This window comes from Phasianus colchicus, chromosome Z, assembly GCF_987193195.1.
Source record: "Phasianus colchicus chromosome Z, bPhaCol1.hap1.1, whole genome shotgun sequence".
Lineage (NCBI taxonomy): Eukaryota > Metazoa > Chordata > Aves > Galliformes > Phasianidae > Phasianus > Phasianus colchicus.
The window spans coordinates 19,995,483-20,010,033 of record NC_143476.1 but is presented as its reverse complement, the minus strand read 5'-3'; the positions used below and the strand labels follow the sequence as shown (position 1 = coordinate 20,010,033).

General features: G+C 34.5%; 1 protein-coding gene across 3 annotated transcripts in view; it reads left to right on the top strand.

Annotated features, from left to right (window-relative positions):
• Positions 1–14,551, top strand: part of PAM (peptidylglycine alpha-amidating monooxygenase) — a 128,618-nt gene that overhangs the window by 52,587 nt on the left and 61,480 nt on the right. For all 3 annotated transcript variants that reach the window (XM_031594520.2, XM_090130689.1, XM_090130690.1), the window contains 3 exons: positions 3,176–3,685; positions 4,752–4,872; positions 8,929–8,986. In XM_031594520.2, coding sequence (XP_031450380.1) covers positions 3,594–3,685; positions 4,752–4,872; positions 8,929–8,986 — 271 coding nt within the window. In that variant the 5' untranslated portion in view covers positions 3,176–3,593. The remainder of the gene's footprint in view (positions 1–3,175; positions 3,686–4,751; positions 4,873–8,928; positions 8,987–14,551) is intronic.

Below are 14,551 nucleotides of genomic sequence, written 5' to 3'. Positions count from 1 at the left end.
TGGTTAATACAGAGCTTTCTTTGTCAGAAGGTGTTGTGGGGTTTTTTTGTTTGTTTTATTTTTTTAATGGATCATTATTAAGGAATTAGTATTTTTTAAGATTTGCAGTTGAATTTTTATGAAATCACTTTGAGATGTCGTTACTTAATTTTGCATGCTAGTTTGAATTCTGCTTTGAATTCCAGCTCTTTCAGTGCCTGTTCTTTTTCTTTTTTCCCCCAGCTTGTTCAGTAAGATTTCTTCCTGCTAGATGCAGTTAGTTTTCTGTACTTGTGTGTTTTTTTATGTCTTCTACTATGTTTGTATAGGACCTGGTGGATAAAGTAACATGCTTATATTGCTCGAGCAAATTTCTATCTTCTCTCCTTTCACTATAGCATTTGTTATTAATTACATCTTTTTTACTTCGCTTTTTCCATTCCCTTGAAAACTCTTGTGAAACAGTTTTATTTTCTGCTCTATTGAAAGCAGAATTGTAGTATCAGGATGTCCATCTAATGAACTGAAGTAACTATGTAATCTTACTGAATCTCTCATCCTCACTTTTTTCCTCCTTGTCTGACATCAATTATGGCATCTCTCCCGGTGGAGTCAGAGCTGTTTCCTCCTCCTTACTCCCACCCCCAATCTTAACCCGACGTCGCACTATGAGGACAAGCAGGAGCCATATGTTATGTACCAGATGCATCAAACAAAGCGTTCATATTACAGATAAGGGAGGACCATAAACGCTCACCTTACTCCATGGCTTCCTTTTATTAATCTACATACCAAGTAGCTGCATGTAGCAGACTTCTTATAAACAACCTCAGACTCTCCTAAAGCTGGAAAAAATATTTATATCCACTGGAAGTTAACTTTTTGTATTCCAGAAAATTAAGTGAGAGCATTGTTCCAGAAGTCCCAGCACATCACAGAATCACAGAATGGCCAGGGTTGGAAGGGACCTCAAGGATCATGAATCTCCAACCCCCCTGCCACATGCAGGGCCACCAACCTCCACATTTAATACTAGACCAAGCTGCTCAGGGCCCCATCCAATCCAGCCTTGAACTTCCTACTTTGTCACTGTTTAACGTATTTGTTAAATAGAATTTGAGATGTTAAGTTTTTTCGGCAATTCAACTTTGTGCAACAATCGAACAACATCTAAATAGCTGATAATTTGGTTAATGTGTCTGGGGACACATTCAGTAGTTTTCCAACCATTTTATGCTCACAATTACTATAGAAGGAAAGAAGGCTAAAAAACGTTGATGAAAATCTATACAGGGAGAATTGCCACAAAGAATTACCACAAAGGAACAAAAGGATCAAAGCATAATGGTTGTAATGCATCAATACTCATTTTTAACTTGCTGGGGAAAAAAAATGCAGCAAATTCAATCAGTATTGTGCAAACAACTCTCACTTTTCTTTTTTTTAGGGGGATTTGATTTTTAGCCTAATTGTTAGGAAGATGAGTGTAACATGGTTTTCAGTTCTTATGAGAAGTAATTTATTTATCTATTTATTTATTTTGCATATCTGTGAAAATCTCATCAGTGTATGTTTATTTTTCTGCCTGGAATAACCTGCTTTCCTTTCTTATATGGAAATATGCTTAAGCTGTGCTAGAACTTTCAGGTGGCTTACAAAGATGCTGCTCTGTTACTATTGTACAATCGTACCTTCGTGTAAAAAGTAGTGAAGCTCTACGTCTCTATAGAGATCTTTACTTTTTGTGAAGCATCTTATTAAATATATATATATGTATATAAATATAGACTTGACTTTCTGTCATAGTGCAGTTCTCGACATGTTTTACAGTTTTCCATAGTTTAGTAGTCAAGATGATGAAGATGGTAGAACTGAAGGCTTAAGAATTTACATAAAGAAAAAGAATTACTGTTGTATCACTAGTTCTCACGGATAATTTTGGACAGGTTTGGCATGTTTTTGGCAACTTCAGACCTAAGAATCTGTTGGCAGTTTGTGTGACTCAATCTTCTGTCATCTTTCAATGAAGAAAATATTTGGGTTTTATAATGGTTAATTTAATCAGATTTTAGAATCAGTGCCTTTTGCACACTGCTCAGTGCAAATCTGACTGCAAGCTGCCAGGTTGGGCTTCAGTCTGGAAGCACTTTTTTTCATATAGCATCCTTTTTGGTGCCCTGAGATGGGAAGTGATTCCTATTAAAACCCAGGAATTTCACAACCCTTTGTTTCTTCGTCTTTATAGCAGTATTTTCACTGTGTTTTCAGCATCCAAAGAATAGATTTTTTTGTGTGTTTATATTTTATTTAATTTTTATTTTAAACAAATTACTAACTCATTTGAAGGGTTGATTTTCTTTGTCTATGAGATTTTTTTTTTCTTACATAGTTGTAAATGCTGAAAAACAAGCCCAAACATTAGTGTATATTTTCAGTAATACACACTTCTATTTTCTAACATTCTTAAAAAAAAAACAAAAAAAACCAAAAACCTTTGTGAACTTGTGAAATTGAAGTGTGAAATCAACCACTGTGTCAAGATAAGGGCCGTTAAGGTTAAATTTAATTAAAGCAATGTGAATAGTAGTGTCTTAAGCTGAAATAGCATTAATGGAAGAATATAGAAACAGTATACAAGTAGTGTAAAGCAGTCTTGTTTTAGTATTTCTGAAAACAATTTGTTACTGTCAGTTATGCACTACGGTGCATAAGCAGTGGGTACATTATGACAGAATGGTATAGTATTGTATTGTTTTAAAAGTAAAGTATCCCAATCTCCTACTAATGCAGAAACTCTTAGTGATAGTTCTTAAAATTCATAGAGCTTGATTTTTGCTGTACCACTCTTTGGCTCTTCTAGCTGCATGCAGAACACATTATACAATACTGTTGTATATGTGAAATATATAGTTTACCTTTTGCTTCTTAATGTTTTTGGTGTGGGTTTTTTTTTTTTTTTTCTTTCTCTTTGTGCTATTTAAAATGTATTCCTGAGTGAGTTTTGTATGTCTGTATTGAAGTATCAGTTTCTGACTCTGGATGAGTGGGAGAGGATTAAAATGAGATACATTCTTCACTGGCTTCGGCTGCATCTTGTGAGAATATGTACTAATGTTTCAAAAACTCCCAACAGGGATTTGCTGAGAATGGATGCTGTGATGTGTTAGTCATCCTTTATCCTCTTCTATTTTTACAGGTTCTAAAAGATGACTGATGCTGGTTTCTGCGATGCTACTGGGTGTCTCTGGCACCATGGACTGATACGGAACACACGAATCTAACTGTGCAACCTGGGGAGGAAGCATCAGGAGTGCTACTTCATTTCGGCTCCTTAAGTGGACAAAGGCACAGTCTCATCCATCTCCAAGGGAAAACCCTTCAACAGATTTTTAGAGCTAGTAATAAAGACAACATAGCATCATCCACCTTCCCGATTTACAGTGCATCACCTTCCAAGACAGATGGTCTGTCAGAAGCTGGAGGATGCCTGCAGAGCACATAATAATGAAGTAATGAATTGATGCTGCTGCCGCCTAATAGTCAGGATCACAACTGATAGAGCTGTGCTGCCCTTTTTCTGGTCCTTTAATCAGGCCAGGAACGGCAGGGTGGACATGGCTGGCCTCGTTAACAACCTGCTAATACTGATTCTTGTTCTTCAAAACATCTGTTTGGGTTTCAGAAGCCCACTTTCTGTCTTCAAGAGGTGGGTTATGCAGAAAAACCTTATGTGTTGAGTGCACGATTTTTAGGGCTGCCCTCACTTTTACATGGAAATACAATAAATGTATGAAAAAGCATGTCCTTGATAAAAAAAAAAAAAAAGTGCATGTTGGTTGTTTTGGTTTTGCTCACTTGTTTTGTGTTCTACTTGAGAAATTTTGAAGTGTCACTCTTGTCATAGTGAGGACAAACTCTTCACAAATAGCTCATTAAAATAGAAGTTAAGGATGACTGTCATTGGGATGATAAAAACAATAATGAATACATTGTGTTACATAGTGCCACAGGTGTATTTGAGTCTTTACACAGTGAGTAAATAATACATTTCCCCTGCTCTTATTAGCTTGCAATATAAAAAGCTGTTCCAACAGCAAAGAAAAGTTAATCTTCTTAAACTGCTGAATCCTTGGAAATACTGGGGAAGGAGTAAATGTAAGTGACTGTAAGATTGAATAGGCAAACTTAATCTAGTTAATACAAGAGAAACAGCCTCTTAGCTCTCCAAAAAGCGTTTTACTGTATTGTTTTTCATTTTTCAATGTTTTTTTTTTTTTCTTTTTTTTTTTGTAATTTGCCATGAATATAGACCTTGATATTCATGTGAAATTCTAAAACTTACTGTTTTGCTTCTCTACTGGCAGTGGGAATTGCTATAAATGTCATAGTACTGGAAGGTAAAAAGGAAAAAAAAAAATTCTCCTTATTGAATTATACAGCAGGTACATATTCCTAACAAAACAGCAATCTGTTTTGAGTGATTAATAGTACTTGACATATATTAGTGAATTAGTTCTTTATCTGTACATCTATGTACCTAAGACAGTGATTTAGATGAGATTAATACATCTGATTTTTTTTCATAGGAATTACTTCAGCAATTGCTTGATAATGGAGATGTTTTTTATGACCTAATGAAAGAGGGAATTTTCCAAATCGTTCCTGGAGCCCATTCCGTGTTGTCAGACTTCTTTACTATTTCTAATACAGATCTTTTAAAAATATATTAAAAATATATATATTTATCTTTATATTCCCTGCTTCTTTTTAAGGTACAAAGATGCTACTAGATCTCTTTCCAGTGAATGCTTTGGGAGCACCAGACCAGTTGTTTCATTTGGGCTGTCAGATTTCACATTGGACATTCGTATGCCTGGAGTGACACCCAAGCAGGTGGGAGAAGTATAGTTTTTCTTTTTGCCAATTATTGTTTTTTCTTTTTTCCAATGGGCTAGAGAAAGAAAGTCTTGCCCAAAGTATGACTAACATAAGGTGAATGAAGAAAATGGTAACTTCAATAGGTATGTGCATGTCCAGTGAGAAATAGAAATCTGAAAAAGTGTTTCAAAGGATAGAAAAATAGCTTCACCTGACAAATTTTATTTCTAATATGTTGATTTCTTACAATTAATTGCTAGAGCTTATTGAAACAATTATGAGATTTATTAAAAAGAAACTTGCACAGTTGTGCTGGTAAGACAGATTAAAATTGCAGTTTACACCAAATCTCAGGTAATTTTTTAGTTCAATTTTAGTTGCAGTAAATTGAACATTACTGCAACTTTGACAAGTTGAGAAAGAATGCCGGAAAGCATTTTTACAAGAATAATACTTTTGATTTAACATTCTAAAATCTTGAAATATTCCAGGAAGTAGTATCTCTTTGTGGTTTGACATAACTTATCTTCCACTGAACAAAGACAGTAAAAATGAAGAATTAATTTTTAACATCAGCATTTTTGAGATTCACATTAAAAGTCTAAAATTCTGCTGTCACTTTCAGATGCAGTTTTATTTAGCAAGATAAACAATGTTTAATTTTCATTTTCTTCGCAGAGGCAATGCAGGGAACTATATATGTCATTAAAAGACACGTCTCTTTGAAAGGGCTGCAGATGCTTGGAAAGAGTAGGATGTGCTGCAGTAGATGATGACTCATTGTTGCAGATAGCACTTTCAAAAAATAGTGAAAGGAGAATGAGGCTCTCAGTTACTGGGGAGCAGCCTCCTGGAACATAAAATTTAGAGTAAGTGGCATCATTCCAGTAAGTACAAACAGAGAAAGAGTTTCTATTGTATTTTATTTGTCTGCAACAAAATACTAAGCATCCCTTTCAGAGAGAATGAAAGGTACTCTTAATTCTTCAGGGTGAACGTTTCTAGTTATGTAAGTTCTAGTGATATGGCATGAGGAATCTTTAGTTAAAATGTTGGGAAACTTGTATGAAGGGGTCAGTCTCTTCCTTTTCCCATTCAAAAAGAAAAAATAAAAAGCAACACCATCAACAAAAAGCTGGGATAATTGTTAGATGGGAAGTATGCGTGAGTATCTATATCCAGCAGTGCTTATGAAGACAAATGTTTTTCTCTAGTGTAGATTTGTGAGAGGGGAGAGGGGTGGGGAAGGCAGGCAGCAATAAAAAGCAACTTGCCACACTAATTCTTCAGAAGATAAGCAAAAATAACACCTAACCTCATATGCTGTAGTCCAGCTAGTCCAACTCTTCTGTTATGTTCTATTCTCTGTCTCACCTCTTTTATTTTTCCCTTTCTCCGTTCCGTCCATTCCTCCTTCCACACTGACCTGCTCTAGCAGCAGGAAATGTGGTTCTTATTTATACAAGTTAAGCACAATATGCTTCGTGAGAAGAAATGCAGAAAAGGCAGTCTTTGTTTTCTTGCAGTTCACAGAAAGAGGTTATCAAAAGCATTTTATCCCACAACAGTGAACACTGGTACTAAGTGGACGGATGTTGTATTCATTGTTGTGGCATAAGTGGAATGGAGGTGAATTATCCTCTTTAGAGAGGAGATTCTTCTGTAGTGGCCTCTTACTAACTCATTATCTTCTTCATGCATCTCTTAGCCCTCTAGATGTTCGTATGCAGTTTCAAGGTCTGTATGTGAGTCTGTATCTAATGAAAAAAGATGCCAAAGTGAACCAGTGAGCAAGGGAACAAGTTCAGTTTTTTAAAATGCAGTGGTAAAGGATTTCTGGAGATGTACTGCTGTATTCGTTATGACTGCATTTAGTTCCTGAGTTCTGAATCTAAGCAACTTATGTGGGAAAAAAGATGAAAAAGTTACTAGAGAACATATAAATTAGTTTAATTGTGGAGACAAAATTAGTATCTTCAGAGTAATCTATGTGTTCTATGTTGTCTGTTCTTCATCATGCATTTTTCTATGAAAAGAAAATCGTATGCTTCAACTGGATCATTATGATGTGATGTAGTGCAAGGAAGTGGAACTTTCATTCAGATCAACAACTAGCTAATCTGAGAAATTGCATGATACATTCTTTTGTGATGTTAAAGAGTTCTGTTCTTCACAATGTCCTTCACAAATGATATAAATGTGGTAGTGCTTGTGGAAAGGCTTCAAAGAGTACGAATGAACAGCCTCAGACATGCTGCTCATGTGGCTTCTTTACAGCATCTTCATTGGAGCAGCTTTGCTGCTGTTGACTTGAGAAGTTTAAGTTTCTAAATGAAATTCTGAATCCAAGCTAAATAGAAAACTATTTCCTTTTCGATTTATAAATGGCTTTTGTATGTTCTGTAAATGCATATACCTGGAGTTCAGAAAAGCATTCAGATTGTTTGTATCAGCTGACCTATGTTTATCCTTTCTATCTTCAAGCAAACCACCAGTTCAAATTTCTTATCTGTGAACATCACTGCTTTGTGTAATCACATGCTGTTATCACCATTGTACTTGTCATTCCTTCTCAGCTGCATTTAATTGTTTAAGCCTATTTTCAGTGTACTTTATTTTCTCATTAACTTGAAATGTTTTGTAGCAGGAATTTTGTTTTCATCCGTTTTGGCAAGTAAGAGTGAAAGAGGACATCCTATTGGTCTTGGAGTTCATGGATGTAGTGAAGTACCACCAGTATAAGATATTTTCTTTTTTAAACAACTTTAAAGCTGAAAAATAATGTTTAAATTAGATAATAGCATAGCTGTCAACCCACAAACCACATCCCTGACCTTGTAGAGTAATCTCTGTTATATCTAAATAAAACATGGAGATGTATTAATTCCTTACAGCAATGTTGACATTCTACATAATCTTTGGACAAATATCTCAGTAAAGCAACTTGTGTTTTTTTCTACGTGGTGCTGTTGTAGGGAACTGGCCTCCACTTAGCAGATAAAAATAAAGCTCATATCATTTTTTTGCTTTTGTAGTTCATATGCATTTAAAATGAATAATTTTGTGCTGTACCAATGATTCACTGTTTTGCTGATGAGCAATGAAAGAGCTTTCCTTTCCATAAATTTGCCCGGTTTTGTTTTCAGGGACATTATTTTGTGTTCCAGAGTACTTGTAGATTTCACATCTGGCCACTGTTCTGAGTACACTGGTTTTGTGTTTTAATTGATTTTTCTATTTTAATCCAAGAATAATACCAAATCTGACGTGCTGAGTGCTTTAAACTCAAAGTCTTTTAGGTTACTAAGGTAGCTGTAACATCTTGCAGAAGTCGTTCTTGATATGTTTTCTTCATGGACTGCCCATTATTCTGTATCTCATCTGTCCTGTTCATCCAATTGCTCCAGGAAATTGCAAGTCCTTTACAATGTTTAAGCAAGAAAATTATAAATTGATTTTATTATTAATTTTTTAGTTAATTATGTTCTTTGTTTTCAAGGGCATGTGATGATTGTTGTAATGTCCGGGGAAAAATAATTTCATCGATTGTCATATAATTAGATGCATGAATCATAAATAAATGTATTCCTATGATTGCTGTTACAATGGCACTGTATTTTTACCCTTTTTTGTCCAGTTACATGCATCTTCGATTAAGGAGACATACAGCTAATGGTAGAAAAATCTTTAGCTCTGAGATAGTCTTTATTCTTAGAATATAGGAAGTTATTAAATACTGAAAAAATGCATATCAAAAATACAATAAATCAGAATCTTAGTAATTCTTGTCGTTTTTATGTATCACACATGGATTTATTCTGCTTATTTGGACATCATCAGAATACTGTTACCCCTTCAAATTTTTGCCAGGCAGAGAGCGTGGTGTTTGTTAACTATTGCAAATAATCTCAATGCCAACACTTATAAAGTGTATAATTTCTTAATTCATAATTTTTTGTATTTCAGTTTTCCTCCCCCGTTCATCCTCTGACAGAATTTTGATACTTTGTTTCTTTTCATTGTAAGAATGCCTTATTTTAAGGGAATTTCTGTTCTTTTGTCTTTGAGCAGTCTGATACCTACCTCTGCATGTCAGTACGCCTGCCAGTGGATGATGAAGCCTACGTAGGTGAGTGTTGGTTAACTGAAAGAGCTTAAGCAAGCCATTTTGAAGAAGCTCAAGGTTTGTTTTTTTTTCTTTTAATTTGACTTGTATTGACTTAATCTTTGCCTGTCAGAGTTTCTAAAATGCATTCGTCATGGCTAATGCAGAAACTAACTAGAGAAAGCTACTTAGAGTCAAGATAACAAACTGTATCTGGAGAGATTCATGAGTAATAGTAGTTAAGGAGCTGCATGCAAATGCCTCTGGCAGTCAATATCAAACAGTCCCATTTGTGAAGTATTGGCTTTCTGTCCTCTGGATGGATACTTAATTCTGCTCCACTGAGCAGGCTGTTTATTTACCTGCTGGTGTAGGCTGTAAATCCTTTGCACTTACAGTCAGCTTTGGCTGCAGTAAGATTTTATTTATCTAAGAGGAAAGAAAGCAAACAAAAAAGAAAAAAAAACAGAATAGAGCAAAACCAACCTAAAATCTTACTTCTGTTTTTGTTTTTTTTTTTAAATGCTGTCACATGAGTAAGGTGACAGATAAACACTTGGAAATAGTACCAAAATGGATCTGCAAAACAACAAATCTGTAAAGAGGCTCTTCACTGTACTTCTGATGTTATTTTTCTTGCTTATGAATCTATGAATGTTCTGATAAAGAGGAAAGGTGATGATTTTCCTGATGAAAGTTTCATTATCAGAATGTTCTTTAAACTGAAATCTGTTTTTTATTCCCTGTTGCCTTTTAGGATGAATATGATGGAAAATCTGTGTAGCTTTTGTTGTAGGGTATTGAGGAACTATGTTCCATGTTAATTTCTATGTGGAAATCCTTTGGAAATAGAATCTCATTTTCAGACTTTCTGGTTACTTTATGTTAACTGGGGAAAAAAAAAAAAAAAAAAAAAGGATTTTTTCAATGCTTTATCTGTATATCTGTTTAGTACAGAAGTTGGCTTCTAACCATGAAATTACACTTTGGCTGTTTGACTCATATGGAAAAAAAGTTAAACAAAAACAACAAAACAAAAAACCCCACAAGAGTATAAAATGGATTTGATGTTCATGCTAATTTGCTAATAAGCTATATTTACTATGCAGTATGTGCAAGTTGACTTTTTTGCTTTCAAGTAATTCATAGAAGGGCATACCACTAACCTGTTGCTTATGCAATTTAGATTTAGTGCTTCATTGAATTGCAAAATTGCATAGCTCAAATCTTTATTAGATTGCTTCAATTTCCATCTGTCATTTGTTGCTAACGTGTATTAAGTCCATAAAATACTTTCCGTGTTATATGCATTTAGAAGGATTGACTAAAGTAGTTTTATTAAAAGTCCAGTTTTCTGCAAAATCTCAATGTGACTCATGCCAGGCAACTCCTTTTTTTTTTTCTTTTTTTTTGATCTGAAAAGTGAACAACTTCTATTCTTTAAATGTTTTGTTTTTATCAGCTTTTTATCAGATATCTTCAGCTTTCCAGTGATCACCATGCTTGAGTAAATGTAATGCATAGTAGTATAAAGTCTGGAAACAAAACCATTCTAGTGTTTAGAAGGAGCTTTGGACAGGAAGAAGAATTTCACTGAAAAATTAATGAGAAAATTCTATTCTGTTAGCAAAATTTCTTCCCACAAGATTACTGCATAAAACCTCTTATATTTGAACGGCTTGAAAATAATCTAGAATTGCTTTTTTCTTCTTTGGTCACTTCCACCAAGATAGACCAGAATACGGTCAATCTTAAGCATGTGATCAATTCCATCTGTCTTCAGTGAAGTCACTGAAAAGTGATTTCAACTGAATGGATTTCCAATGTTAGAGTCTTCAGAACCAACAGAAGTTATCTGTTCATTTAAAGAACTAGATTGAAGCTTATTTAATTGCAGAAAATGTAGGGTGTGCAAACTGACCTACCTTAAGAAATACGTGAATAACAAATTATAACTTCTTAGGAAAGAGATTTCTTTGCTATAGACATTGTTACTCAAGAAACATGACGACTAGTGATGTTTTGTGTAATGATTTGTTAATGTTATAAAACTCGATATTTACTTACTTGCATAGATTTATTTTTTGTTGCATAAATAAGCACAAAACTGACACGGAACTAAATTTTTATTTTTAAAAGCAATTTGTCTACACTTTTACGTGGTTTAACCAGAGTCTGCATTCATTGGATTGGCAATAGATTGTGTAATTAACTCTCATTAATTACTGTGGTAGTGTTTGACAACTAACAGATGTACTATTGCACTGACTTGCCATTCATCAAGGTATGGAAAAGATAGTGTATGTTCTCTGGAACTTCAAAAGACAGGTGTGAATGATACGTAGAATGAAAACAGAAAACTGAGTTTCTGACATAGTTCAGTGGTAAATCTGAGACCAGAACCTATGTTCCTGCCTCCAATTCAATTTGTTTACATAATACTGCCAACTAAATTTTCTCACTTCTGTTTTTTTCCTTTATTTTCTTGTTTGCCTCCGTTTAATCTATTCTCCAGCAGGGCCTGGAAGAACAAGTTCTGTCTGTTAATAGAACATGCAGCAGTTTTGATGAAATGTGACTTGTTTTTTTTAGCATTGCATGTAGGTTGTACTGCATGCATTAATAAGTAGAAAATATAAGTCCGTAACTTTTCAGTATTTCCTATCAAATTTATATTTGAGGTGAGGACTTTGAATTCTGACTTCAACTTTGTTATTTCCTGAAAATTTGAAACCAGCAGACTGTTACACTAGCACAGGAGCAAGGGGTATAAGATCATATCGCAAAGCTGGGAGGGTGCTGTACCAGAGCCTACCAATTAGTTCAGGGTGCGATCTCAGGCAGCATCAAAAGAAGAAACTGAGCAAACTTAAGGAGTGTTAACAAATTAAAAATAGATATAGAGCAAGTTTTGCTCTAGAGGTCTCCTGTAGGGATACGTCTGTTTCTCTAGATACTGTTGTGATCCATTGCAGTACCTGTTAGTGGAGGGGCATCCTGTCAAGGTGGAGATTCCCTTTTTGAATCAGTCTGTCTTCTGTCCCCAGATGGGCTAGAAATGTTGCAAAACAAGTGTAGGAAGGAACATTTTTTTAGGTTGATATTAGGAAAACACTCTTTGCTGCTGTAAAATGAAATGGCTATGAGATTAGTATACAATAGATGTTAATAAATGAGATTAGTATGTAATACTTAAAGAAGGTATGATTCCACTTAAATTTGTAAAACATATCACAGTTCTGTCCTTCTAAATTTGATTCATGATTACAAATAAGACTGAGTAGAAACTAGATTGAGTCCTTAGTGATACAGACATTGATAAGTACTGGCTTTTGATTACTGAACTGTAGTGAGAGCTAAAGGATATTCCACACATATTCTTAAGAAATGAGTCTGACAGCAAGTCAGAAATTTGGCTGTCTTCCTTACCTTCACTCGTGTGCGTAACCAGTAAATTTCTTTGAGGATTCCATAAGTTCTTGTGTGTGAGAATGTCCTGTAGAAATGACACAGAGCCTATTACAATTAGCAATGCAAACAGAAGTAATTATAGGACTTATTATTTTTCTTCCATGCATGCTGCAAAGTTGTTTCTCTGGTATGGTGTATATAAACTTCCCTATTACAAAGTGATAATGCCTGTGCTATATTGAAAACCTCTAGTATCTAATCTACCAAACTGTGAACACTGATGTGTTGATGCTCTCGTGTATGAAAAAAACTATTTTTTTTTTTAAGGATAACAACAATTACTGAGTTTTCACTCCTAAAGATGAATATCCAAGAAATCAATTTTTTAAATATACATATTTGCTAAGTTTTAATTATGTCCTTTTGTTCATTTCTGCTCCTTCTAGAGTTTGTTGGTCAAAGTAGTACTTGCAGATTCAGACTGAATTCACATTTAGCTTATGCAATGAAACTGTTATTTCAGTAATCACTCTGTAGTGCTTATCTGTGCATTAAAAAAAAAAAAAAAAAAAAAAAAATCCAGTTTATATAACTGCTACACCTAAAGGAAACTAAATTAGAAGTGGTATTGGGATTTTCCTTTTCAAACTATAGTCTTGTGGGATTTTTCCAGACTAAGTATTTTGTATGATATAGAATAAGATTAACAAATGAGGTACATGTAAATGATTTGTTAAAAAGAGAGCAGTAAACCATAACTTTTTAGAAGTTCTTTTATTAAAAAAATGTTGAACACCTATTTTGAGGGCTTTTGTAAGAAAAGTCTTGTTCTTTAGCGAATTTGCAACATTGAACAGTGAACAGGGATTGAACAGAAGAAATTCCAGTCACGTATTATAATATGTAAATAGCACTCGTGGTATGCCTATTAATTTTCTAATTTGGGATGATAAAATTGTGGGGGGTTTTTTTGTTGGCTTGTTTATCTTGTGTAAAAACAGTGAAGTCAGGTGTTGATATTCTCTTGGGCCGAAACCTTCTTCTGCAAGTTGTCATAGTCATTTAAACATTGAATTTTGTTATGTTTCTTATTTTAAAATGTAGTGGCTGGCAATTCAAAGAATAACTGGAAGCTTTTGTTAATATTTCTTAAGACTTTGGTAGTAACAGGTATTGTATTTGGTTTGAATGTCATGCTGGTTTGCATGACTTTTACAACTTATATCATTAAATTGCTTTTTAAAAAAAAAAAAAAAACTCCTGTTTTTGGAAACAGATAGTGTTTGTAATAGTATTTGCTTGTCAGTATTGCTAAGATATCTACATAGAGAAGCTTAACTGACTCTGCAAAACTTTCTTTAGCTCACAGACAGACTGAGATGCTGTTCAGCTCTTTCTGTCAGAAGCAGTGATGAGATATGAGCTAAACTAGTGCATGCAAGTGGTTCAAACAGATATGTGATTTTGCTTTGCTAATTATATTCTGTCTGTACTAGTATTACCTCTTAAGCTATTTGTAGTACCTTTTATAACAGTGCTTAAAGGTCTCAGCCATGCACTGGAATGTCATTGCGGTAGACATTGTGCAGGAAATAAAAGATGTCTGGACTCACTTGTTACAGTAATTAGAAAGATGAGAGGGTGGCATGGAATTGAAGAGAAACAGTGAGACTGTAATGGCTGCAGAGACTTGCAGTTGAGAGGCCCTGTGGTTAAATTTGTCTTTATTGAAGGCTGTTGTTCTAAGTGTTGCCTACAGTACATTCTGTACAAGTATTGAGTTCTGCAAGAAAAATCGTTGCAGCTGCTTATGAATTTAGAAATGTCCTCTCACTTACGGTGGCAACAGCAGCATAAACACTTGATAATTTAGTCTGCTTAGTGTGACACTGACAGTATGACAGTTATCCATCCTGTGCATGAGCTAATCATAGTTTCACTTCGTTAATGACAAAAATACCAAAACAAAAGGTCTTTCTGTAATGCAGATCAATTTTATGTCTAAGGACTGAGTAAAATTTGCTAATAAAAAGATGGTTGCGTACAGTCTTTGAACTCTAATCTTTCAAGCAACGGGAATGATTCTGTAAATTCATTCTTAAGAATACGTGGTACGCTTTGCTTCCTCTCTTCCCTGTGTATGTGGAGACACCCCTTATTTCTCAAACCTGACCCTCA